Source organism: Anser anser (assembly GCF_964211835.1).
Source record: "Anser anser genome assembly, chromosome: 1".
Taxonomy (NCBI): Eukaryota; Metazoa; Chordata; class Aves; order Anseriformes; family Anatidae; genus Anser; species Anser anser.
In genome coordinates this window covers 71,239,542-71,264,625 of record NC_139720.1, presented here as the reverse complement: position 1 = coordinate 71,264,625, position 25,084 = coordinate 71,239,542, and the positions used below count along the sequence as shown (strand labels likewise).

The 25,084-nt window shown below is 36.8% G+C and overlaps 1 protein-coding gene across 1 annotated transcript in view; it reads right to left on the bottom strand.

The window, feature by feature from the left end:
- LOC310892362 (potassium voltage-gated channel subfamily KQT member 1-like) overlaps positions 1-25,084 on the bottom strand; it is a 522,172-nt gene that overhangs the window by 400,152 nt on the left and 96,936 nt on the right. The window contains exon 12 of the mRNA XM_083820035.1: positions 14,780-14,894. Coding sequence (XP_083676161.1) covers positions 14,780-14,894 — 115 coding nt within the window. The remainder of the gene's footprint in view (positions 1-14,779; positions 14,895-25,084) is intronic.

Genomic DNA, 25,084 nt, shown 5'->3' with positions numbered 1-25,084 from the left:
ACAGCTACACAATTAGGACAAAGTTTTTGGAGAACATAGTGATAACATCTAAAAGCATTGTTGGGTGATGGGGAAAAAAAGCCCTGGAGATAGGGGGTTTAATCTGAATAAGCGAGAGTATAATTGCTTCTCCAAATTACAGCGCACTAAAAGAAAAAAAAAACAGACAAGCAACTGGCACTGGTATTTGTTTGGCATCTATTTAAGTGTATCCAACCTGAAAAGTTACTTTAATTGTCCCATTTAGAGTTAATCGAGTTTTGCCTATATAAAGGAAAGATTTTACATGTGCAGCTGTGAAAGTGTCAGAGCTGAGAAATTCCTGAGAAACCATGGGGTTCCAAAGAATTTCTATCACTTACATTTTCTTAAAATAACTTATTAAAATAAAGTTTCCAAGCAGTGAGGTTAACATAGAAGTCAAATGACTGACGTAGTAATTTTATCTATTAGCTTTTACAAACCAGCCCTATTTAAAGGGTCAAACACAGGTGTACACTAGTTGCAATGCAGAACTTCATCTACAACTATGTGTATTACTTCCCAGGCACGGAAATAGAGGTAAGAAGTATTTAACCTAAATCCAGTGTTGATTTGGCAACAAGAATTCAGTTATTGCTTTAAACTTTCCCAAAAACATTATCACTGTAAAAAACAAAGTATGACATAGTTTTAGAAATAAGTGAAACATCAGGCCTAGAATACATTCCTTCAATTTGGGAAGAGTTTCCCCCCCAAAAAAATTAAAATAGCCATAGCTGATGGAAGAAAATCTCCCAAACTGATACTTCGTTTTTGTGAACTCTTTTATACATAAGATAGTTTTATTATAAGATGTCTGCTCATTGTAAAATATATAAATTTGAATTTAGTTGAAAATGCAATGAGGGAGATAAATATTTATTGTACTTTTACTGCAGCTGAATGACCAGTAGTCTTGCAGTGTTCACTTAAGGAATGAAACTGGTATTGTTTTTAAATGAATAATGAAATGAAGATGTATACATCACCAATTTATTTATTTATTTATTTTTGAAGAACTTAATTTTCCTTGTAACATTTTTCTTTGAAATCTAGGAAAATACAGAAGAGATTTTGAAAGATATATAATTCAAACATTTAAAAGAAATGTGTCTTTGAACCTTTCACAAATGATCTGCATATATAATTCCATCTCATGTAAGAAGTTTCAATAACTCAATAGTATCATCTGAACTCCAATTTAACACATTGAAAGTAGGCATCCATCTTGCTCTGTTGTATATTATGTTGTAGTACAAAAGGTAGTGTACGAAAAACATTTGAATTTAATGAAAAATTGTTCATATTTCAACAAGGAAAGGGCTTTTCTAGTAATTCCAGAATAAGATTGTCTGGAGGTTAGCAAATAAGATTACAGCTCTGCGTGGTAAATATCAAATTAACACTTAAAAACACGGCAAAAATCTTCATTCATTTATCTTCAGGTAATTGGACAGTCTACCTGTTTTCTAGATAGAAATAAATCAAACTCTGAACTTTCTTGGCTTCAAATCCACTATGAAACACCATAGCCAAATTATGCAATTTAAATTTATTATTGCTATTCTATTTTAGAGTTTATTTTGAAAGTTTTAAAATGTTATTTTCATAAATAATCAATTCTGAAATACAGAAAAATAGCGTTCCCTCACTATACAACTGTTCTCCACATCTGTAATGAAGTTGTCTCTCCTATCTCTACTCTGCGCTGGTGCGGCCTCACCTCAAGTACTGTGTGCAGTTCTGGGCACCACAGTACAAAAAGGACATGAAACTGTTGGAGAGTGTCCAGAGGAGGGCTACGAAGATGGTGAAGGGCCTAGAGGGGAAGACATATGAGGAGTGGCTGAGGTCACTTGGCCTGTTCAGCCTGGAGAAGAGGAGGCTGAGGGGGGACCTCATCACAGTCTACAACTTCCTCGCAAGGGGGAGTGGAGAGGCAGGTGACCTATTCTCCATTATCACCAGGGATAGGACCCCCGGGAACGGTGTTAAGCTGAGGCAGGGGAAGTTTAGGCTGGACATCAGGAAGAGGTTCTTCACCGAAAGGGTGGTTACACACTGGAACAGGCTCCCCAGTGAAGTAGTCACTGCACCAAGCCTGTCTGAATTTAAGAAGAGATTGGACTGTGCACTGAGTCACATGGTCTAAACTTTTGGGCAGACCTGTGCGGTGCCAGGAGATGGACTTGATGATCCTTATGGGTCCCTTCCAACTTGGGATATTTTATGATCTCTCTTCTTCCTCTAATCCACTTATCACAACCTATTAATTAACAACACTAAGCTCCCTTAACCTTTGCTTCCAATTTCTGCATTTTTGTCTGGTTGATACTGCTCCAGAAATAATTTCTGTAGGAGCAACATATTGTTAAACAGTCAACATCACTTCTTAAGAAAGTAGGCTATGGGGATGAAATATTACTCTTCCAAATGGAAGTCACTATTCTGGCTTGCAAGGGTGTGCTGTCAACACAATGCTCAGAAGGACAGCAGTATAACACTCAGATATCAGTAAGGTAAAATTTATACACTCTGCCTTAGTTAGAATGACAGTTTTTCACTCCAGCCCTCCCCTTCATGGCCACAACCTGAACTCCTATGAAAACAAACAGTGTTCTCATTCCTTCAAGTTCTTCTGCACTCTTTCCCTCTAATTGCTTATAGACCCACCAGAATGGTTGAGCTTTTGATTTTATAGCTGCTGATAGCCATGCTTTCTATCACAGGCATAGCTCAGGGAAGCCACTGCAGAAGGAAAAAGGAAGGATGACGAGCGTGTACAATGTCTAAAACATTTTTCTGTTGAATGCTGCCAATAGAAAACATATGGTACAACGTGGCTTGTGGATGGTGCTAGACCACATCGGGAATGACCTATGTAGTTTAGCTGCAGACATCCTGAAGTACCGTCACTGTGCTTTTCCTTTCCCTCAATGTACTTTACATAAAAGGACACAATGAATGCAACAGATACGTGCCTGTTACTAGAACATGTTTACGCATATACTTCATATATGTAAAACTTGGTCTCATAAAAACCATTAAAGTTGAAACTGTTACAAAACCATAAATGCAAAGTCAAAAGAAAATATATGCTCATTAATTTCTTACTATACCATGGTAAACAACAGAGCCACACTTCTCTGTGCATTGCAAACATCATGTTTTTTCCATCTTTTGTTGCAGGGGTGGGGGGAGGATGGGACTGAGGGGAAGATGCGGGGAAAGAGAAAGCAGTATGTGTTGTTTGGCACTATTTCATTTTCTCTAACAATAAGAACCTGAAGTGATCTGGTAAGAAGGGTTGTACAGGGTCATCCTCATAAGAGGACATACTCAATGTTACACTCTTCAAACTTTTACCACAGATGCATGTAAATGCAGTTACCTACTGTCAAGTGTCATGCAGCTCTAAGAGCATAACAACGTGCAGTGTAATATGAATCTTTAACTGAAAACCTCAACATATTTTGAAACCTAAACAAAACCTTTAGAAAATGATTCCTCCCTTCACTAACTTTATCCTCATACATACAGACAAAACATGACAACAAAGACTGTGAGTCCAGCCATTTCTCTTCACATCCGTTTCAAAAACATTAGACAAATTAATCAGTTGCATTATGTCCATTCTCTACCCTGCTACTGAGATTCACATTAATAATTTGAGTATATCAAACGTGAGTCTTTTACTCAAAAAAGATACATCCTTTGCAACTTGTTTTTTACACAAGACAGAAATTCTCAACCATGTATCTCAGGATCATATGATGAAAAATTCTATCCCTACTGTAAAATCCTGTGATATGATTAGAAAACTTATGAAGAATTTAATGATATGCAACATCTTTTTTGTCAGAGCTTCTGTTACCAAAACAACTTTTTCACTTCAGACTTTTCCATCAGATTGAAACCATTGGTTGCAGAGGCTTACATGATACATGCACTTAGTTATATTTTGACAACCTTCAGTGGGCTGTTACACTACAGTCTGTTTTCCAGAAAGGAAAGTATAAACACAATAACAAGTTCAGTCATTGGAGGTTGGTTAAGTTTCTCATTAAACTGATGTTCAAGTACATCTAGCATTTTTCCTTAACATGGCAACTTGCCAGCTAAACACTGGAGAAATTCAGACACTTATAAATTAAGTTCATAAGTAAGTTTGTTGAAGTGACAAATCATATTTCAGAAAGAAACGGGAGTTTCTGTCTCTCATTGTGTTATAGTATAGTGCCCTCCACTGGCCAAATGTCTTCACTTAAAAATAAAAGTAGTAAGTCTGAAAAGTTACCCTTCAGGCTTAAAAAAAAAGCCAAAACAACAACAAAAAGAAAAGCAAGGTCAATTCCTGAGAAAACTACATAATGGAATAAATTTATACTAATGCCAGCCTTGCTTTCATATTACTTGCTAATAAAGTGCTTTGAGGTTGAAATAGATCCTCAAATAGCCCTTTTAGAGAGTTCAAAATTAAAAAAGATGATACAAAAATAGGAAGTACTAAAGAGTATAACTTAACATCAAGTTTTATAATGGTAAGAAGCATACAACCATATCAGTAATTACTACTGTCAGCTGAATTTTCATTATTCTACCTTTTCCGGTTCAGAAATGTCAGACCACCACCCAAATTTCTCTTTGAAGTAATTAATAATGCAGTGGACAGAACTAGTTGCATCATTACTACCTATATTGTATGTACCTGAGAAGGAGGATTGATAAGTGTCAACAGCGCAATGAGGGAGCTGGAAACAAGATATAAATGTCCTATCTTCATTGTTACTGTGGATTGCCCACCTACAAATTTTTCATCTCTCCCCTTCACTTCATCTCTGTTTCAAAAACATGGATGAAATGTAAATGTGGTGAAGGTAGGCAAACTATAACAAATCCAGGAATATTCTGCACTCTGATTGAGCTTGCTGCTGACATTTAGCCAGCTCCTTTTGGGTGATTTTACCCCTTATAAAACCATTCCCTTTAGCAGCTAGTTGATAGCCACTATTGCTTCACAACTTTCTCAGTAACAATACAGGCAATATTTATATGATATTAAAAGTGCCCAATCACACTTTCAAAAATGAAGCAATATTTTAAGATAATCAATGAACATTTACAAAAGGACAACAAGTGGCACAATGGATCCAGTTGATGATTAAGTACCCTAGCTGTTCCATTCTATCTCAGTAATAACAGCTTTATAACTAATACCTTTTAGTAGATTCAATTATCCTACACAATATTACTATCATTACTAGATTTGATAGTATTCAGTGTGATAGATTTGTTGCTGATAACATGAACTGTTTCTGTAGTTACACTGAAAGTGACAACTATATAAAGAAGTTGTGATAAAAACACAAAGCTAAATGGTATTTGCACAAATAAACTAAGAACTCGGTAAGACTTGAAATGTGCTTTGTGTCAAGTTATACACGGTGGGATTTTCAAACAGAGCCAAAGAAGAATAACAAGAAAATATTCTTAGTCCCTGATAAAAACCTTCACTGCCATCTACAGATGGAGAGAACTACTAGAAGACTGAAATAAAGCTGAAAGACGGACAAAACACCTTTCTTTTCAAGCACTGATCAATAACTTATAAAGTTATGTATAGCACCTTTTTATTTGAGCACTTCTAATGTAAGCTTTAAAACCTATCATAAGTTTTATAGCTTGTTCCATTCACTTTGTATAAAATTTCTGTTAGTGGGCAATGGAGAAAGCCATTCATTTTTCCTATCTGTCAATCCTATGATAAATCGATCACTTCCAATAGAATAAACAAACCACTGTTCCTGAATCTGTTAAATGCCAAGACTAAGTATGGAGCACCTTCCTTTGACTATAGCTCTGTGGATTACAAACAGAGGTGGTATTTTCCACTTCACTGAAAAAAAGTTTGAAGTGCCCCCTCATCCCTGTAGATCCCATTTCTGGTGAAGTGGGGAGCAGCTTCATGCTCTGTTCTTCCAGGTAACCCAGAACAAACACAAACAGAGATGGAAGAGTACCTTTGCCCTCAGTTAAGCCTCAGTCCTCACAGAAGGTTCTGTTCCTCAGTGAAGATTCATTTGCCTATTTTGCCTCCTTTTGTATCAGGATTCAGCAATCCTGAAACAAAGTCATTCTCCTCCTTGGAGTCTCAGTTTTCCCTACTTGAATGGAGTGCTACACTGCAGGCCTTGAGGCTTTGCAACTATTGCCTTATCTAAGACCTATCTTTTCCACTCCTCTTCAGGGTTCTTCTATAGTTTTTGGCGATCAGCCCTTTCCTCTTTCTTTTTTTTAAAAAAAAAAAAAAAGATATTCCCACTTCTTCTGATTGTGCAACAACCACATTCTGAAGTTGGTTTGTTCTGCTAATCATTTTGCAGATAAAATCTCTCGCATACAATCTAAAAGCTGTTTTTCATGCTACGACCTTAAAAGTAAAAAAAAAAAAGGGGGGGGAGGGAAGTGGGGAACAATGGATATCTGATCACTTCAACATTCAGATCTCTATTTATGCTTCTATCACATCATTTCAAGACTTCAAACTGAAACAGTGAACCATGTTCACAGCCAGATTACGTACAGATTAATTTATAGGAACATAGCAGAAGTACATAAACACTTTTTAAGCTTTTGCATAGAATTATTTTGGCTAGTATTGTATTAAACCCACCGTTCCCTAATGTGATTTGACTCTGTTATTTACAGGGCCTCAGAAAGAATAGCAACTGTTGGTCTCACTCTCAATCCATGAAAAGTAATTAAGACCCCACTTTCCCGTTGGGAACAGGTGTAACTATCACTTCCCTGGCAGCCTGTTCCAGCTGAAGAGTTATTACTACAGCTGTTCAGCTGACGGCAATTACCACTGACGATGGTCATTGTATGAGGATCTCACCTTCTAAAGGTTTCCTCCCAAGAGAGCTGACGTGATGACTGCTGAACTGCAGCATTACGCTGCTTTCTGCTAAAAGAGACCAACTGACATTTACCTTTACGTGACCTTAGTGAGCTACAAAACGCATACTCAACCACAGTTGCTTACCCATGCTGACATACAGAATTTTTAACTTTTGCTTTTCCTTACAGCATTAAGAGCTTTAAACACCACAGTTTTAAACCACAGAACTCTGAAAAACAAAAACAGGATGTCTGCTGTTAAAACTGGTGCTGTGTATATTCTTCTTGAGACTGTGCTATCTGGGACCAGCTTGGTGTAATCTTTCAATGCAGTCTATTGGCCAAATTCCCTTTCCTGCTGGAAGGGTAACTCTGGTGTGCATCACAGAAAATATTTTCATGATCAAGGGTTGTTGTCATCACAATCAGCATAACATGAAGACCAGCTGGAGGCATAAAAAGTTCAACACTGAGAAAGTTATAATCACTGGTCTCCTTCACTCTTGCAAAGTTCCAGTACAGTGAAGGAGAGTCCAGAAAGAGACAAATATCATTTGCAAAACTTCATCTTAGTAACAACAATAACAAAAAAAAGAATGAATCACATATAGTGGATGCTCTCCCAGACTCAAAAGAAGGTACGCACCGCTCCTTAGTAAAGCATACCACATCTCTGATGATGGCAGAACCTTTGCTCCTTCTGTTCCAGAATCTCTTTTCAGTCTTGAATAATCAACAGACACTGGATTTACTGCATGTGACAACTCCAGTTAGTAGTGGAATGCACAAATTAATAGCCCCTGCCTCTAGTTTATTATATTTTGAAACACAGAATCAAGAGCCAACAGAATTTGTTCCTTCGTATAGACAAACACGTAGCAAGGAAAATAAAAGGAACAAGCAGAAGACTCAAAAACATATGAAAGAGGATGCCTCAACAACTTCCACATTAAGGCTTCATATCCTAAGTCACCCTACAGGCTTTATGTTGGAAGCAGTGGTGTTTTGTGTCACAGTTCAGTTCTGTCCTGGGGAGGGTTCCTTCCCAGCCAAATGAACTCTGAATTGCCACAGGCTACACCCTCATAGCTGCATGCCCCTTAATCAGAGGTAACTTACAGTCGTAGGCTGTGCTCTCCCTTCCAAGATCTACTTACGTGCTACCCTGTATTCTGTTTATACAAATGCCTGTTGCAACTTTCACAGGATCTCAGCAACCTGCTCACTTGGACCCATTATTTTAGCCTCTACTACTCCTACTTCTTCCTCAAGGAGTTCTGATTCTGCAAAAGTACCTGTTAGTACAGATCTACAGGACTTGTAGTTGATGATCTCGTTGTCTATCAAGCAACATATCCATCCCCAAAGACTGTGTCACTTAACACAGGTAAAAGACATCTCTGCAATTTAATTTCTGGTTTGAACTGGGGTTGGTTTAAATGACAGCTTAAGTGGCTGCCCTTAAATGTTCAAACTAGGAAGAACTAGAAATCCACTAGGGTTTGTCTCTGCTCTCCTTCTGATGCATTTTTCTCCTCCTTTCTTACCTTTGTCACATACCAAACTCATATGTATAATAGGTTTTATTTGCATTTTTGATGCTTGTAGATATAGATTAAAAATTAGCAATCTTACAGTTTACTCACTTTACAGAGCTCAGTATTATCAGCTCTTTCCTCAGAGACCTTGTGATACACAAGATGGGCTGCATCAGACAGGTAAAAGAGGTAAAAGTCCTGCCAAAAATGGATAAGAAACTTAAACAGAAATCACAGTTTGCCACTTGTTTAGTGCCATTTGGAACTCTCTCTTGCCTTCTTCATTAGTAAGTAACCCGTTACAATGATATAGGAATTTGCCATGTATACCATTTTTACAAACAGGCCTAATTCTATACTAGGCCCTCTGTCTTTGTCACATGCATGTACATACAATAGGAAATTAGGAAGAAATAGAGGCCTCAAGATATAATGTCACAGAGAAAGAAGCAGCACCATAAATTATGTTTAGTCAAGCTGGAAGAAGGATTCTTTTTTGAATTGATTTTACAACTTCTGCCAAAATAATCAGGTGATGTAAAGAAAGTGCCAAGGTTAGCAAGAAAAAGCAGTGATAAAAATTAACTTTTCAGCTCCATAAATAACATTCACAAGATTTAGACCTCAAAACCTTTTCTGATGTAGAATTTAATCTAGAAACATAAAGACCAAACAAGTATGCTGTAATAAGTCAAATATAATCTTTTTTTTTTCTCCTACATTTAGAGCACAGACAGAACATCATTTTGTAGTGTCTCTGTGCAGTGATGGAGTCATCTTCTAACTGCTCAACAGAGAATGAAAAATTGAGTGGCTAAGTATATTATAGGCAATAAGGTAGCTTAAGCACTTGTTAAAAACAGAAGAGTCTACTACTCATCAACAAATTGAAATTAAACAAATCTGACAGCATTTATGATTAAATAAATATGTTCATATCTAGCAACATCATTTTGATTTCCACTTTGTACAACACAGATGCAGCCAGTATAAATCAATATAGCTCTGCTGAGGTCAACAATTACATGAGGATTTTATCCAAGGGCCTGGGCCAGAAATCTTCAGCAAAAACTTCAGACAACCACAGAATTATATATTAAATATGATGGTTTCATTCCCTGGCTCAGGGAATTTTGTGTTTTTCCACATTTTTGCCCAGATCACTGGAAACTGAAACATCATGTGAACCACTCAAAGCAAATGGATTTCTACAAAAAGACAGCTCTTACTTGAGCTCTGTTTTTAAGTTTGCTATTTTATTTTATTTTTATTGACACTTCCCACCTTCTAGCAGGACAGCATACCTTGTCTAAGCTTGCACAGATCACTAACACGAGAATTCCAATACTGGATGTATTAACTGCTTAAACCTGGGCAGTACTGCAACCAACTGAACTGCTTTGCTTTCACTTAAGATGCATTCTCAAATGGTAGTATCACCACTTTCCAACCAGCCTGAAAACCAAATTAGTGTGAGACTAATGCACACGCATTAAAAAATACATTTGTAGACTTGATATTTCATGTTTAATAATCAAAATATCAGCTTAGAAAATTAAAAAAAAGTTACAGGTTTTGGAATAAACGTATACAGTGAGATTTATTTTGTAACTTATACGCTTGTTTGAAGGCAAGGAGAACTTCACCATTTGGCAGCTTGACCTCACAAAGAAGCATCTCATGTGAAATCGTCATCATTGCAGCATACTGTCAGTAACTGTTGTATGAAAGCCATGTTTTCACATACTTTGCAAACTGAGAAGGTTCACTGCATATACACCTTTGGCTGAATTCTACTGTCGGAAGAATTTTTGCCTAGTTCACTGACTGCATTGTGACTCTAGGATCAGAATTTGTCTTGCTGACGATCAAATGCATGTTATTCTTGAATGAAATCAAACCACTTTTATCACATAAACCATTCCAAAGGAGGGAAAAGAAAAAAAAAAAAAAAACGCATTCCATCATTCCAGAGCATGAAACGATGTCTACATGAGAAAACAAAATAACTGTTTTATCCTACTTGTTTACATGGTTAGAATAAAGCGGAGCTTTTAATAGGAAAAAATATGTATTCCTCCATTATGAATTCCAAGGCATGTTAGTTTAGGTATAATATAACTAAGTGCAAAGCAAAAGCCATGCTGATTTAGAAAGCTTGCACACATGATGACTTACCTGCTTATACTTCTGCTAAAAGACAAGACAAATAAGCACACTAAGTATAACTAATACTCAAGTAGGAGGTAAGTGCATATTTGGCAAATACAGGGTTAATACTTATTATCTTACTTAATGTTTTAGAAATGACAGTAAAAATAAAATAGTTGTGTTCTGTGCTTCTTCAATAAAGTTCACAATATAAATGAGAAATTAGATGCTACATTTTTATTAATCAAGACTCCTCTTGATTTAATGCAACCTTGTTTCAGCAAAATACTAAATAGAATTACAGACATATAAACTAAAATTACCAATGATAAAGGTAAAAACTAGCATGTTTGATTTTAGAAGTACAAAACTACATGAAATGGTAATTTGGCTTCACATTTAGATATATTTATATCTGGATCTGCATCTGTATCTGTGTACCTAACTTTTGACATGTTTTTCTATACACTTAAAGTTCATTATGGGTATTCAGAAGTTGAAATTCATACATATATGTAATGACTCTTAGAATTTAATAATCATTAATGTACCAATATTTATTCGCAGGCTCATTCTGTTTATATTTTTATGATGTTCACATGAAGAGGAATTAATGAATTGACAGTATATTACTTTAAACTCTGAAACACATTACTTGAAAATACTCCATGTATTTAAATCTTTTCTTTCATATATTTGGTTAGCTTTCTACTATTCCTTTCCTTATTTTACACAAAATAAACAAAAAAGAGAAATACATTCTAACTCTAACATGAGCTAGAAATGCAAGCAGTTTGCAAGATGCACTGTACAGAATAACACAAAATACCACCAATTTTTCTTGTACTAAATAGAAAAAATGATTGTTTCTTTCCAAATTTAAAATTCTTTGCTTGCAGTGAGCTGACTTTAAAATGCACAATTTGAATGCAACAATTCATAATTCTCTGATTTAGACCAAAATACCATGTTGTGAAATTACAAGCACCAGGATATCATGCATAAAAGCACAGTATAATTACCATAGATTTAATAGACATATAATCTCTATGAGTTACCTGCACAGAAAGTAATCATATGAAGAAAAAAAAAAATAAATGCAAAAAGCAATCACACTACAGATTGGAGCAACATCACTTTTAAATTTGTCTTGAATACTGCTGTCAATAATTATCTTTGTCTGAAGACAAGCAACAATCTTTGTTCCCTAAAATATCCTCCAGCATAGCTGGGATATTACCAGGACCCCTGAGAAGAGTTGTCACAAATCCTGGTAATCAGTTCATGACATTTCTACCCCTCATCCTCAGTGCTTTCCTACTAGACTTCAAACACACTTTTGTGTCTCAGAAAATTATTATATTAATTCGCAGCCAACAATGACAAAACACACTCATTAAGAGCAAGACTTATAAACAGCATACCCCATTTCATTTGCCCTCTTTTCTGTCCTGTGTACCTAAGACTGTCTCTCAAATATAGGCAAATGCAGTTGGTTTAATCCACTGCATTTGCACAGGAGGTCAGAGAACATAAGACAGGAGTCCTGACATTGTACCATAACTAGCAAGCACAGTCCTGTGTTCCAGTCAGGATCAATAGGAGCATTACAGGTGTCAACCAAATTTAAGGAACCCTCTGTCATCAGGTCACCTCCCATACCTGACATCTTAGTTGCTGGGAGTGAAGAAACTTAAGAAGATATCATTAAAATAATAACAAAATAAAAGCACAAAAATTTTAACAGTTTTATAACCTTTCTTCTGTTCTCCAGGAAATACAAATTTCAATGCTTCCTTTACATCTAGATGTATCTTCTTAGATAAAAACAGGCTACATTCTATTTTGCCTCTCATGTGAAGTTGTATGGTGACCAGCTTACATAGGCTGTATGTAGGCCACCAGGATAATTTGTCTGCATACAGCTTACTCTTAACTGCTCCGTTCCTCTAAGTTCCCCTGGAAGCATGCTGCATTAATTGTTCTGGCATCCTGCTCCTAAACACCTTCTCTCTGGGGGACAAGCCCTTCAGCCTTTCTCAGACTGGAAATAAATCTACTGAATTTTAACCTGATGACAAGCATGCCATAAAGCAAACTTTGGTCACTTCTTGTGGTGAAGAAAGCTTTCACCATATGTCCATCCTGTGGAACTAATATGGAATAGCTTAAAAAATAGATAAATCTTATAATCTAGTCCTCAGTGGATAGTTTCAGTAGGAAATTCAAATGTATAAAAACTGAAAAAAAATAAATAAATAGAATTAATAGTGTGTGAAACTTTTCTCTCTTAAATCTGTAGACTACCCTTTTCTGAATACCAGAGCTACCGCTGCAAATTAAGAATAAACAGTACACAGCAATAGAATGTAATGCCATTTCCATGCAAAACAGTTTCCTCTGTCATTGCTGATGTTCTTGATCCTGTCTTGCTGGCATGAGAACATAAAAATATGCTTTAAAATTTTGTTTTCCAAATATTTTTTTTTTCAAGCTTTTTTTTTGATTCATAAAGCCTTAAAAATTTTCCTTTGGATATGAAATCACCCAACTGACATAACTGTTTTTTTACAATATCCTCAAGAATCTTCCACCAACTCTATGGCTAAACCCTGCTGACCTCTGTTTTCAAAAACAAATCCAGCACCTTTAACTTAGTGGTCTGAAGCCAAAATAACAGTTCACAACATGTACTGGTTCTCCTATAAAGTGCTTGCAAATGTCTTTAATCGCTCTGTCTTGCCCCACACACTGCTCTGAATTCCAACTCCATTCTTCTTATAAATGTTTCATTTTCCTATCATACAGTAAGAATCAAATGAAACAGGTCGGCAAGTTTAGTGCATTACATTTTTGTCCTGCATTTTTTAACTAATTTTAATATGCTATTTTTTTTGTTAGATTGACAAATATATTGTACATTTATTTCTTATTTTTCTTTTGGGCAACTTTGAACTAAAATAACATTAACATTTTCCAGCAGCAGAGTATCCTTCAACTTGTTAGCCCAGTAATAGCTGGAACATATGCATGAATCTGACACAAGATTTTACCTCCCACTGGAGGGACAGATGTGCAAGATCTTTTCCAACATTCTATCTGAAAGAACTCAATAAAAGCTTATCCTAATATTTAAAAAGTAATATTATATTCAAGCATTTACTGGAAGGTTTTCCCAATGACATTTCCATGCTCTTTTGCAAGTGTAAACTCTGGCAAGTTTTTTAATCAACATTAATATAACATCTGAACAATAACTAGACCTTCACAAAGTTGTGTCAGCTTTACTGTGTCTTTAGGGCATACATTATGGCTAACACAAGTTCTATTCACCAGCATTGTTTGCATCAGTTTCTGCATATAAGATAAAGCCTGAAAATGATATCTGGATGCACTGGTCCATCCAGGCCTTGCTGTACTGCTCCACTTCACGTTTGAAATACTCCAGATTCTCTGTCCCCTAGTAGCTCTATCCTCTGTATATTGCACAGAAAAAAAACATCAAGGTTACTCAAGATCCCATCAAAACACAAACAGAGGAGTTCTGCATGCAGATACTAACATACTTATTTCAAGAAACAGTGCCATAAGCATTTCCCAAATCTGAGACGAGCAACCTAGAAGTTCACTCAACAGTTACAGCAAACTCACTGGTAAAGGGGACATTTTGTTCTGGTCAATCCAGACATGATCAGTATCCTTAATAATTCAACTTTCGTATTTTTCCAACATAATTTCCTTACAATATTACACATAATGTAGCCTTTACATTTTCAGGTTATATTTATGCATAAATATTTAATTTATGTTTCCAAATTTATAGATTAAACATACTAGGAGCACTTCAGAATTCTACAAAGCATAAGCCTCTCTGTGAAACACAGCATGAGAAAATGTTTTCTGCCTTAAAAAAAAAAAAAAAAAAAAATAAGACACCAAGACTGTAAGCCACCCATTGTATGGCAATTCTTCTCTTTCCAAACATCTGACTACTTCCAATAAGCTTAAAGCTAAGCATATTATAGGAAACATTCACATACAGTTACTTAACTCATAATCACTTAGTGCAGTCAAAGTCCAGTCAAAGAACACTACTTTTATTCAGTGACAAATACAATGCGAATACAAATGCACTTTATTATCAATTAAAAAGCTACTGTTCCACTTACTGTGCCACATCAGATACAGCTGGCAGTGGTGACTCTTCTGTTATAAGGTCAATGTCAACAGTGAAGCTGTTGGCTTGTGACATTTCTTGGGTGTTCCCTTCTAAACGTCTTTTCACTGCACAAATAATTCAAAGAGATCATAATACATTAGGTTGTCACTATATATAAACTATTTCCCTTATGACATTGTACAGTAAATTAGAGAAATGGTTCTAATATGTCACATGGCTTTTTTTGGTCACAATCACTGAAATCAATGCCTAACATATGCCATACAAAAATACATCAGTGCACATATACAGTTCAAATACACAGAAACCTCTTACAAAACAAGCTTTTCTTCTTGAGAGCTACCTACTTGTAAGCAGAATTTCACCTTATCTTCAATTTGGACATGCCAATAGATGGAAATATTCAGACTTTCTGCAGTTAATACCACCTGATATGTATGCTTAAATTTCTCTAAAATCCTTCTTTAAACTTACTGTTTTCATCATTTAACTGCATTTTGTATTGAGTACTTTATTTGATCACTGTATTCATCCCTGTTCAAAAATTCTTACAGGCTAAAGCCTCAGGTGTTTGAACTCAGGAAACTCAACAGGGTAACTACAATGGATTACAAAGATGGTACTGCCCCTTTGAACATACTGCTTATGTTCAAAGCAGAGGGAAGCTACAAATTTCACTACAGACTAAGAATATATACAATGACCAGCAAATGAAGGAATTCACTCAGACTGTAAAAGTGCAAATAGCCTTGTAAGTCATGAAAAATAATTGTTTTAAAAAGTTTGAGCAAATACTCATCTCCATGAAGTACAGGTCCGAGTTCACAAAATGGCCAAGGTTGGAAGGGACATCTGAAGATCATCTAGTCCAACCCTCTGCTGAGCAGGATCACCTGCACATCACATTGTGCAGGATGGCATCCAGGTGGGTTTTGAATATCTCCAGAGAAGGAGATTCCACAACCTCTCTGGGCAACCTCTCCCAGTGCTCTGTCACCCTCACAATAAAGAAGTGCCCTCTCACATTCAGACGGAACCTTCTGTGCTTCAGTTTGCACCCACTGCCTCTCGTCCTTTCACTGTATACCACTTAAAAGAGTCTGGTTCCATCCTCTTGACACCTTCCCTTTAGATATCTATATACATTGATGAGGTCTCCCTTCAGTCTTCTCTTTTCCAGGCTAAACAGGCCCAGTTCTCCCAGCTTGTCCTTGTATCACAGGTGCTCCAGTCCTCTAATCATCTTAGTAGCCCTCCTCTGAACTCACTCTAGTACCTCCATGTCCCTCTTGTACCGGGGAGCCCAGAGCTGGACACAATACTCCAGGTGAAGCCTCACCAGGGCTGAGCAGAGGGGCAGGATCACTCCCTTGACCTGCTGGCAACAATCTTCATAATGCACCCCAGGATACCATTGGCCTTCTTGGCCACAAGGGCACATTGCTGGCCCATGGTCAGCTTGCTGTCCACCAGGACTCCCAGGCCCCTCTCTGCAGAGCTGCTCTCCAGCAGATCAGCCCCCAGCCTGCACTGGTGCTTGGGGTCATTCCTCCCTAGGTGCAGGACCCTTCATTTGCCCTTGTTGAACTTCACGAGGTTCTTCTCAGCCCATCCCACCAGCCTGGCGAGGTGCCTTCGAATGGCAGCACAGCCCTCTGGGATATCAGCCACTCCTCCCAGCTTTGTGTCCTCAAACTTGCTGAGGGTGCACTCTGTTCCAGGTCACTGATGATTAAGTTGAACAAGACTGGACCCAGTACTGACCCCTGGGGGACACCGCTAGCTACAGGCCCCCAACTAGACTGCACCACCAAGCTCAACACTCTGAGCTCTGCAATCCAGCCAGTTCTCAATCCACCTTACCATCCACTCATCTAGGGCACACTTCCTGAGCTTGTCTATGAGGATGTTATGGGAGACAGCGTCCAAAACCTTGCTGAAGTCAAGGTAGACCACAGACACCACTCTCCCCTCATCCCCAGCTAGTCATCTCATCATAGAAGGCTATCAGATTGGTTAAGCATGATTTCCCCTTGGTGAATTCATGCTGAGTACTCCTGATCACCTTCTTCTCCTCCACATGCTTGGCAACGACCTCTAGGATGAGCTGCTCCATCACCTTTCCAGGGATGGAGGTGAGGCTGACTGTAGTTGTCTGGGTCCTCCTTCTTGCCCTTTTGAAGACTGACACGACATTGGCTTTCTACCAGGCCTCAGGCACCTCTCCGATTCTCCACAACCTTTCAAAGATGATGGAGAGTGGCCTAGCAATAACATTAGCCAGCTCCCTTAGCACCCATGGATGTATTCCATTGGGACCCATGGATTTGTGGATATCAAGTTTGCTTAGCTGATCTCTGACCTGATCCTCTTCGACCGAGAGCATGTCCTCCTTTCTCCAGACTTCCTCTCTTTGTCTCCAAGGTCTGAAATTTTCATATTTTTTTTTTTCCTTTATCCCCGCTCTTCCTTTTTCTACTGATGTATTTGAAGAAGCTCTTCTTATTGTCCTTGAAATCCCTTGCCAGATTTAATTCCAAATGGGCCTTGGCCTTCCTCGTTGGGACACACTTTCTTGGCCTTCCCTGCATACTCTGACAGTGTCCCTATATTCTTCCCAAGTGACCTATCCCTTTTTCCACATGCTGTAAACTTCCTTCTTCTATCTGAGCTTTTCCAGGAGATCCCTGCCCATCCATGCAGGTCTCCTGCCCCCTTTGCTTGCCTTCTTACCATATGGGATGCACCGATCTTGAGCTTGGAGGAAGTGATGCTTGAATATTGACCAGCTGTCTTGGGCCCCCCTTCCTTCTAGGGCCCTAACCCATGGAATTCTTCCAAGTAGATCCCTGAAGAGACCAAAGTTTGCTCTCATGAAGCCCAGGGTCGCAATCCACCATTTATTCCACTATAAGTTGGAAGTGTCCATGTCTGAACACACTGCTGTCTGCAATGTGCATCCACAGTTCTTAAAGAAAACTGATTATTCAACTGTTTACATTTGCTTGCTAATTCCTTCTATGAGAAGCATTCAGTACTACATTGGCTTTTTGCCCCATAACTTGATATTTATAGGAAAAGAGATACAACAGTAGCAGGCCAGTACTGAATCCCACACTTTCTCCTCATTCTGTACTGAGCACTACAGAGCAGCTCTGCTCTTACTCCACAGCTCACCTGAAGCCCCTTCTTCTCTGACCATATAGCTGCAGTCACGTGGCAAATATAATCCTGTGCTTAATGGTCTCAGGTGGTCCTTGGTAATCTTCACAAGCACAGCAGGCTTTTGTTCCCTCTTTACATGGGGGACATAAACAGGAAAATTTTCAGTTTGGTGAAGACTTTACTATGATCATCTATGACAGTCTCACCCCACAGGTATTGCACATATGTTTCATTCCTACAATCATTTTGAAAAAGACAATGCTTTGGGCTGTGATTATATACTTCATACAAACAGGAGCTCTGTAGTGTATACTCCATACCTCGTTTCATTAGTTGAATGGAAGACGTCCACTTTGCTCCATAAAACTAAGTATTTGTGTCATGTCACAGACATTCTCTCTCTGCTTATGCCCCCCCCCGCCCCCCCCCCCCCCAATGCTCCCAGCACAGATCTGTGGGCATAATAATTTTTGCCTGTTTGGTTACAAAATAGATTTATCTCAAAAACCTGCCCTTAGCATCCACAAATACTAACAGAAGGAAGAGCTTTTCATAAAGTGCTGTTCCTGAACAGCAAGTTCAAGCAGAAATCACAGCTCTGATGCTATTAACATTTGTATTGTGATATTAGAAGATTCCCCACTACTCTCAGAAACACTTGACTCGGGTTGGAGTCTGTTCAGGTTCATGTTTTGTTAGTATTAAGCCACTATAAGACAATACAGGTTTTATCTTTGTAATCCTAATAATAAGATCTACTTAATACTAAATCCTTTTATGCTTTTACCACCCCTTAATTCTGCGTTCCTGCTTAAAATATTAACCTGTTAATAATGTTTTCTGATCCACACATCCAAACATCAGAATCAATTGTAAATGCAAGTATCATATCCCTTGTTCTAAATATTTTTCTGTCTTTAAGGTGACTGGCAGAGTCATGAGCAGTTACCTTATTTGAAACATTATTTCTGGAACCAACTCGTTTTCTGAAGTAATTGTCACTTTCCCTGAGTGAACTTCCAAAAGTCATTTAAACAGCAATGTTCAATCATAAATCAAAATTCCCTGAATCGCACGAAAAGGAATGAAAACATTTTTTGAATGTGAAGAAGCCATGAGCTTCTGGGCAATGAAGTAATTCATAATAATCATTCATGATAATGTTTTCATTTTGAGGAAACATGGAGCATTAAAATACATTCAACACATGGCAGTGACGCTTTCCAGAAATAAAATCCAAAGTTATAAGGTCCAGCTACTACATATGGTAAGTCTGTAACAGCTGCAAACCAAGCCAGAACAACTACATCTTCCCTCTCCACATTTACTTTAATAAGCTTTCCTTTTCCAGACTGACTTTATGGGTAATTAATCTTTTTTTTTTTTTTTTTTTTTTGAGAAAAGCAGGGAAGTGAAGCAAAAAAATATGGAGGAAAGAAGAGAAGCCATCTTTCCTTCTTGCATCCTATTCATGACATGAAAAGGCTGTATCTACTCAGTTATAAGATTTATAATATTTTCTGAGCATGAACAGTTGTAAACAGTGAGTTGAAAATATAAAATAGAATATCTACAACCATACAAGAAACATCGATAAATGCCACAGACATAGGAATCCGTAAAACAAAACAACTCAAATGGAAGAGCAAAAAACCTAAGCCTCATACACTTGTCTATTTTTATTTAATGCTAATTCCTAAAATGGTGAGAACATAATAAACACACTCAAGTGTAACCCAGAGATTTTTGCAATGTCACTTAGCTTTATTTAACCTAACATCCTTGTCTATCAAATCATCATTTTTTTTTTCTGATACCTCAACCACTCTGTAGGCTTTAATAAAACTTTTCATTAGTAACAATTTCAAAAGAAATATTAAAATAAACAATTTCATCTGTAAATCGTTACATATTTAACAATAGAAAACAAAGCTTATCAGCTTCTTTACAGTGAGATCAAATGTCTAGATTTTTTTTTCAAGTGCCTAAAACCAATTTTCTGTTTTTAAATTTTCTGATTTTAAATTTTTTAAATTGCATATGCACTTGCAAAAAAAATCTGTTCTGCACACTTAATCAACAGGCCATTTAATTGTTTGCTTAAATTATTTCCACAGTAGTTATCAGTTTAAAAGAAAATGTGCATAGTATACACTGTGGGTGACATAGCTCTAAGAAAAAAAAAAAAAGGAAAACTTCTTAATTTTTGCTCACTCAGTGTCAGGCCTAAATCAGAAAGCTCTAATTTCTTAGCAGTCAATGGAGAAAGAGAAAAGGAGGCCTCTCTGAAAAATGACTGTCAGTCCAGTCTCTGACATCTGCATTAAACTTATAATGCATGTATCTTAATTCTACATGCATGCTATGTGGGATCAACCCAGACTAAAAGTTGACCCTGCTAGTCAATTATTTAACAACTTTTAGATCTGAAGTTGTACTGTTAAAACATTCTCTCTCCTAACACCAGGCTCTGCTACTCTATATAATGAATGTCTGAGACATGAACGTGATCTATTTAATTTTATATGTAAGGCTGTATATTGACAGAAAATACATGGGGTTACTGTACTTCCTCCATCCACAGGGACAAATTACCTGTGATATTGCAGCATCGTTCCTTGTCTTCTTTCCTGTAGCAAGAACTATCACCTCACTGCCTGAAAATTGCCATTTTTAAAGCTGTGTAGAGAGCAAACTAGTTTGGGACCTAGACCAAAACATTTCCAGATTTTTACTTTCCTCATAAAACAGGAAACTGAATGGTTTATGAAAGACAAGGGGTCTATAAATGTCTGGCACCTGACTACCAGCCTACCTTTACAAAAAAGATTTCTATCTGCTATTATTATTCAGTTCAGCAGTCAAATGGTGTCCAGGTTTATCTGAGCAGTCACTTTGGAAGAATACAGCAAAATGTATCATTAGCATAGATGGAATCAGTTCATTATGAAAATTATATTGTGAGACCTTTTCTTCATTATTACTGTGAAACTAAAGTGTCAGAAGTGTACTCAGTACTAGCCTAAATAAGAAAGGGCTATTTTTATTTTAGTTTTTCATACGAAATATTCAAAATCTTGGCATTGAATGTGGGATTTTAAATCCTAAGTACTCAAATGTAAGTCATCTGAAAATATCAAGTACTAAGATTGCCCCCTACACAGCTCAGATAGCTACAAGTACTCAGTACAATTAAAAAAAAGACACATTATGTTCCCAATTTTAGACATCTAAATTTATTTTCAGTAGAGACAATGTTCTCCCTGAATTTGATTTTGCTCACTGAAAGCCTGTAGAATCAGGCCACAATGTATAAAACATCTGTTACGAAGTGGAAGAGAAATAAAAGGACTAACTTATAAAGTGAACTAATGAATAAGAATAGATTCATATTTGCTACAAATTGCTAAGCATATGCAAAAAGTGCCATGCATTATTGCTCCTGTACTTAGTTACATGTTTGGCTGCAAGTGTTTTAGATAAATGCCAACATCTGGTTTCCTGTGTATCTGATTTAAAACAATCAGCACTCAAAATACACTAATGCTGACTATATTTGTTGTACATTCTTCTGTTCGGATAAACCTGTAGGCCAAATTGCATACTGAGTTACACTCCAGGGAACCATGATCACTCATTACATGTCTAATGGGACAACACAGAGATGCAAATGAGTGCCAACACAATTCAAAATCACAAATGCATGTAGTACCGGAAAACATGCAGACAGAAAACAATGAAACATGTTTGAATGCATATGAAGATGCTGTTACATATCTGACTGCCTGAACATACTTGTAAGACCTAGCAAACAAGAAGGATGCAACATATTCACACAAACACAAGCAAAATCATTTTCTATAGTACCATAAATATTAGACTACTTTAGAAAAAGTACATTCAGCACAAAATCACTTTTTTTTTTTTTAATTGAACATATTAGTCTGGAACATTTAGCTAGGTATTTTTATATGAAAAAAAACTTGCAGAACACGCGAATGTCCATACCACTGAAACTGTGTAATGTTTGGCATTAACTGACAAGCAGGTTTGTTGATAGATTCAGAAAAGTGGTCAGGGACCAATTGCACAAAGAGTTGTAAGTACCTCCTCATACTCAGATATGACCTGTCAGAAGAGAATCAGAGATTAATGGAGCATAGAAGCATGCAGTACTGGTGCCACTCTATCTGTTCAGATATCGAGCTGTGTTTTCCATTGCACTCAGTTCAGTCCCCTTCAAAGCAGTAATTTAACAAAGGATTTTCCCTGGCCAATTTAATCTGAGCAAACTAATAGATTTATTTATTTTTTTTTTAAATGTCTAACAATTGTGTTGCTAAGGAAGAGCTACTAATCCAGCAACTTTGAATTCTACCTTTCTGGTTGTGTCATGCCTAGGACTGTTTTTTGGTTCTCTTCACAGGAATGACCTGCAAAATAAACCTAAAGGAAGCTGTTTTTAATATCTTCTCAGAAAGTTGTTCCAAAAAAAAAAGTGTCAGATGTTCTTTTTTGAAACGGCACTAAATGCAACTATCTGTGATCGAGCTGAAGTCATTCCACTGTCATCATTTAGTCACACTGCATGTTAGCCAATAATATACTTACTATATGACTAGACATGTGGTCCAACTGCCTGGATGTTTCCCTTCAGCCTCCTGCCTTTCTCAGGAGAAAGCACATGGCATTTCAGCAGTAAATACAAGTCTGCCAGCCAGACACCTTTTCCCATAATTATGCATAACTTGCTCTTATGGCCTCCAATTGCTACATCAAAATTCACCTGTAAGGACTTTTGTCCTCCAACTTACTGAGCTGACTGGACTAAAAGGGCCCAACAACAAAGCTGTCAGAGAACAGTAGGTCTATGCTGAACTCCAAAAGGACTTTCCCATTACCAAGAGACAAAATATTTCTGTGGATGATTCAGATTAAGATACAGAGACTACATCCATTGCAGGTAGCTAGCTCTTTCTAGGTTGCTATGAGGATATAAAAATAAATGCTGCCTTTTTTTCTTTTTTTTTTTTTTTTTTGCTTCAACATCCCTTCTCTCTTGGGCTCTGTTCCTGAAAAGAGTAAGTAATGCTTTTTTTTTTTTTTTTTTTTAGTGAAAACTCTTTCTCCTAAAGAGAAAAAAACAGACTTCCTAACTCAAATGAAATGTGGTTCATATGGATGGTAATAATTGGTAAGACTGGGCAAAGAGGATGGTAAACAGAGTTTCCAGGTTAGAAGGTGGGCTGAGGGAGGAGAAGCATTCAGAGACACACGGTGAATTGCACAGAGGATACAGCTTAGCTATTAATTTTGCCACATAGCAGTTTGGCCCCTCTGCATAAAATCAACTTTATGAACAAGAAATCCCGACATCAATCTTCAAAGAGAGTAGAATTCCTTGTTTCCTATAAGGGCTCTCAAAAGTGTTTGCACAAAGTTCTTCTGTCTCTCCCTCTTTGCAAGCCTACTAGCTTAATACTATATAGTCTTGCATTAAACATCTCAAAAACTTAGGCGAATACATGGAACAGCTCCAATTCTGTCACAGTGGTTTACGTTTGCTGTTAACACTTGGTGGCTGAAACACCACAGACTTAGTTGCTGACATCTGTCAGCAGCAAGCTACTTCTCCTGCATATATAAAACCCAAAAGTTACCACAAGTGGTCCAAGAGGAATATGGACTGGGTATTTTTAGGAAACCATCTAACGAGGCAAATTGTATTTAAATGTCCAGAAAACAACATTTCTCGATATTCTACAGCAGAGTGCTTTGACTCATTTCAACTTTGAGAAGTATTTCTTCTCCTAGCTGAAACATCAGTCACATTTTTTGGTGTTGTTTTATTATTATTATTACTATTATTATTATTATTATTATTATTGTTTTATGTTTTAAAACAAACACACACACACTTATCTGGGACAATCATTGTGTCCACAGAGATTTGAACACATTTTCAGGGCTGGAAATGACATATATGTTCAGAGATCAGCAATCATGATTAAATTCAAATCACCTATGCTAACGCGTCTGACTTACTAAGGCTACTAATATTACTGAACTGTTAGTTCAGTTATTCTGGAGAACAAAATAAAGTAAGAGCAGTCTGTGAAAATAAGACAAAAATTGCTTTGAAAGTGAGCCTTCTCCAATGACTTATTATTATGTTTTTTTTTAAGATTAAAAGACAAGAAGAATTGACTGTAAAATGCAACAATTAATAGCCAGTGAAATGTAGTTTGGCAGCGTGTTAACTCTGCAGGGAGAGCTCTTAACACATAAAAACTCTTAGAATTACACATAGGGAACATATCATAAAATATAAATAGAGTTACTTTCCATTATGGGATTCAGAACTGCCATTATAGTAAAAATGTTTATTTTAAAAAGGAAGTATAGTTTTAGTGTAGCTATTAAAGAAAATAAACCAGTCTGAAAACGTTTTTATTTTTCATGTTAATGGTCAAAGCACACAAATTGCAGCGACGGTAATGTTGGAAACATCTTCAAATTTTTGTAAATGTTTTGACTCACAAGAAAACAAAACCCAGTTATTGTAATTGCAGTGAAATATACCAACCATTTCCTGGTCTAATGCAGTTCTTTGCAACACACAATTAAAACTTCCCATTAACTAGCAGTTAGTCATGAATTCAAGAAACGCAACATTTTTACCAATCTGCGTATTCTGTACTGACTAGAAAAATGGTGTTAAAGTAAGTCTTAATACTAGAGAGAATATTCGTGATAGCTTAAAGCAAGCTCAACAAAAAAGATTCTTAGATATTGACTGCAGTAGATTTGAATAGTTTTGAATTAAATCTCCAGTTGTGCTTGTACTGTACATTGCAAATGAAAAGAAGAAACAGTATTTTATGAATGCTCCCTTTCTATCTCAAAATACATTTGTTCTGAATACATAACTGCTAAATGTTGCATATGAAGACATATTAGGGTAGTAAATTGTTGTTAGTAAAATTCTAAATTGGAAATATAAAAAAGACATTTTAAATGGACATTATTATGCGTACCCAATGCTATAGAAGTTTTGAAAGACATTTCGAGATCATAGAATTTGTATGGTAACAGCTTATAAGCACAAACAAAACTCTCAAAATATATT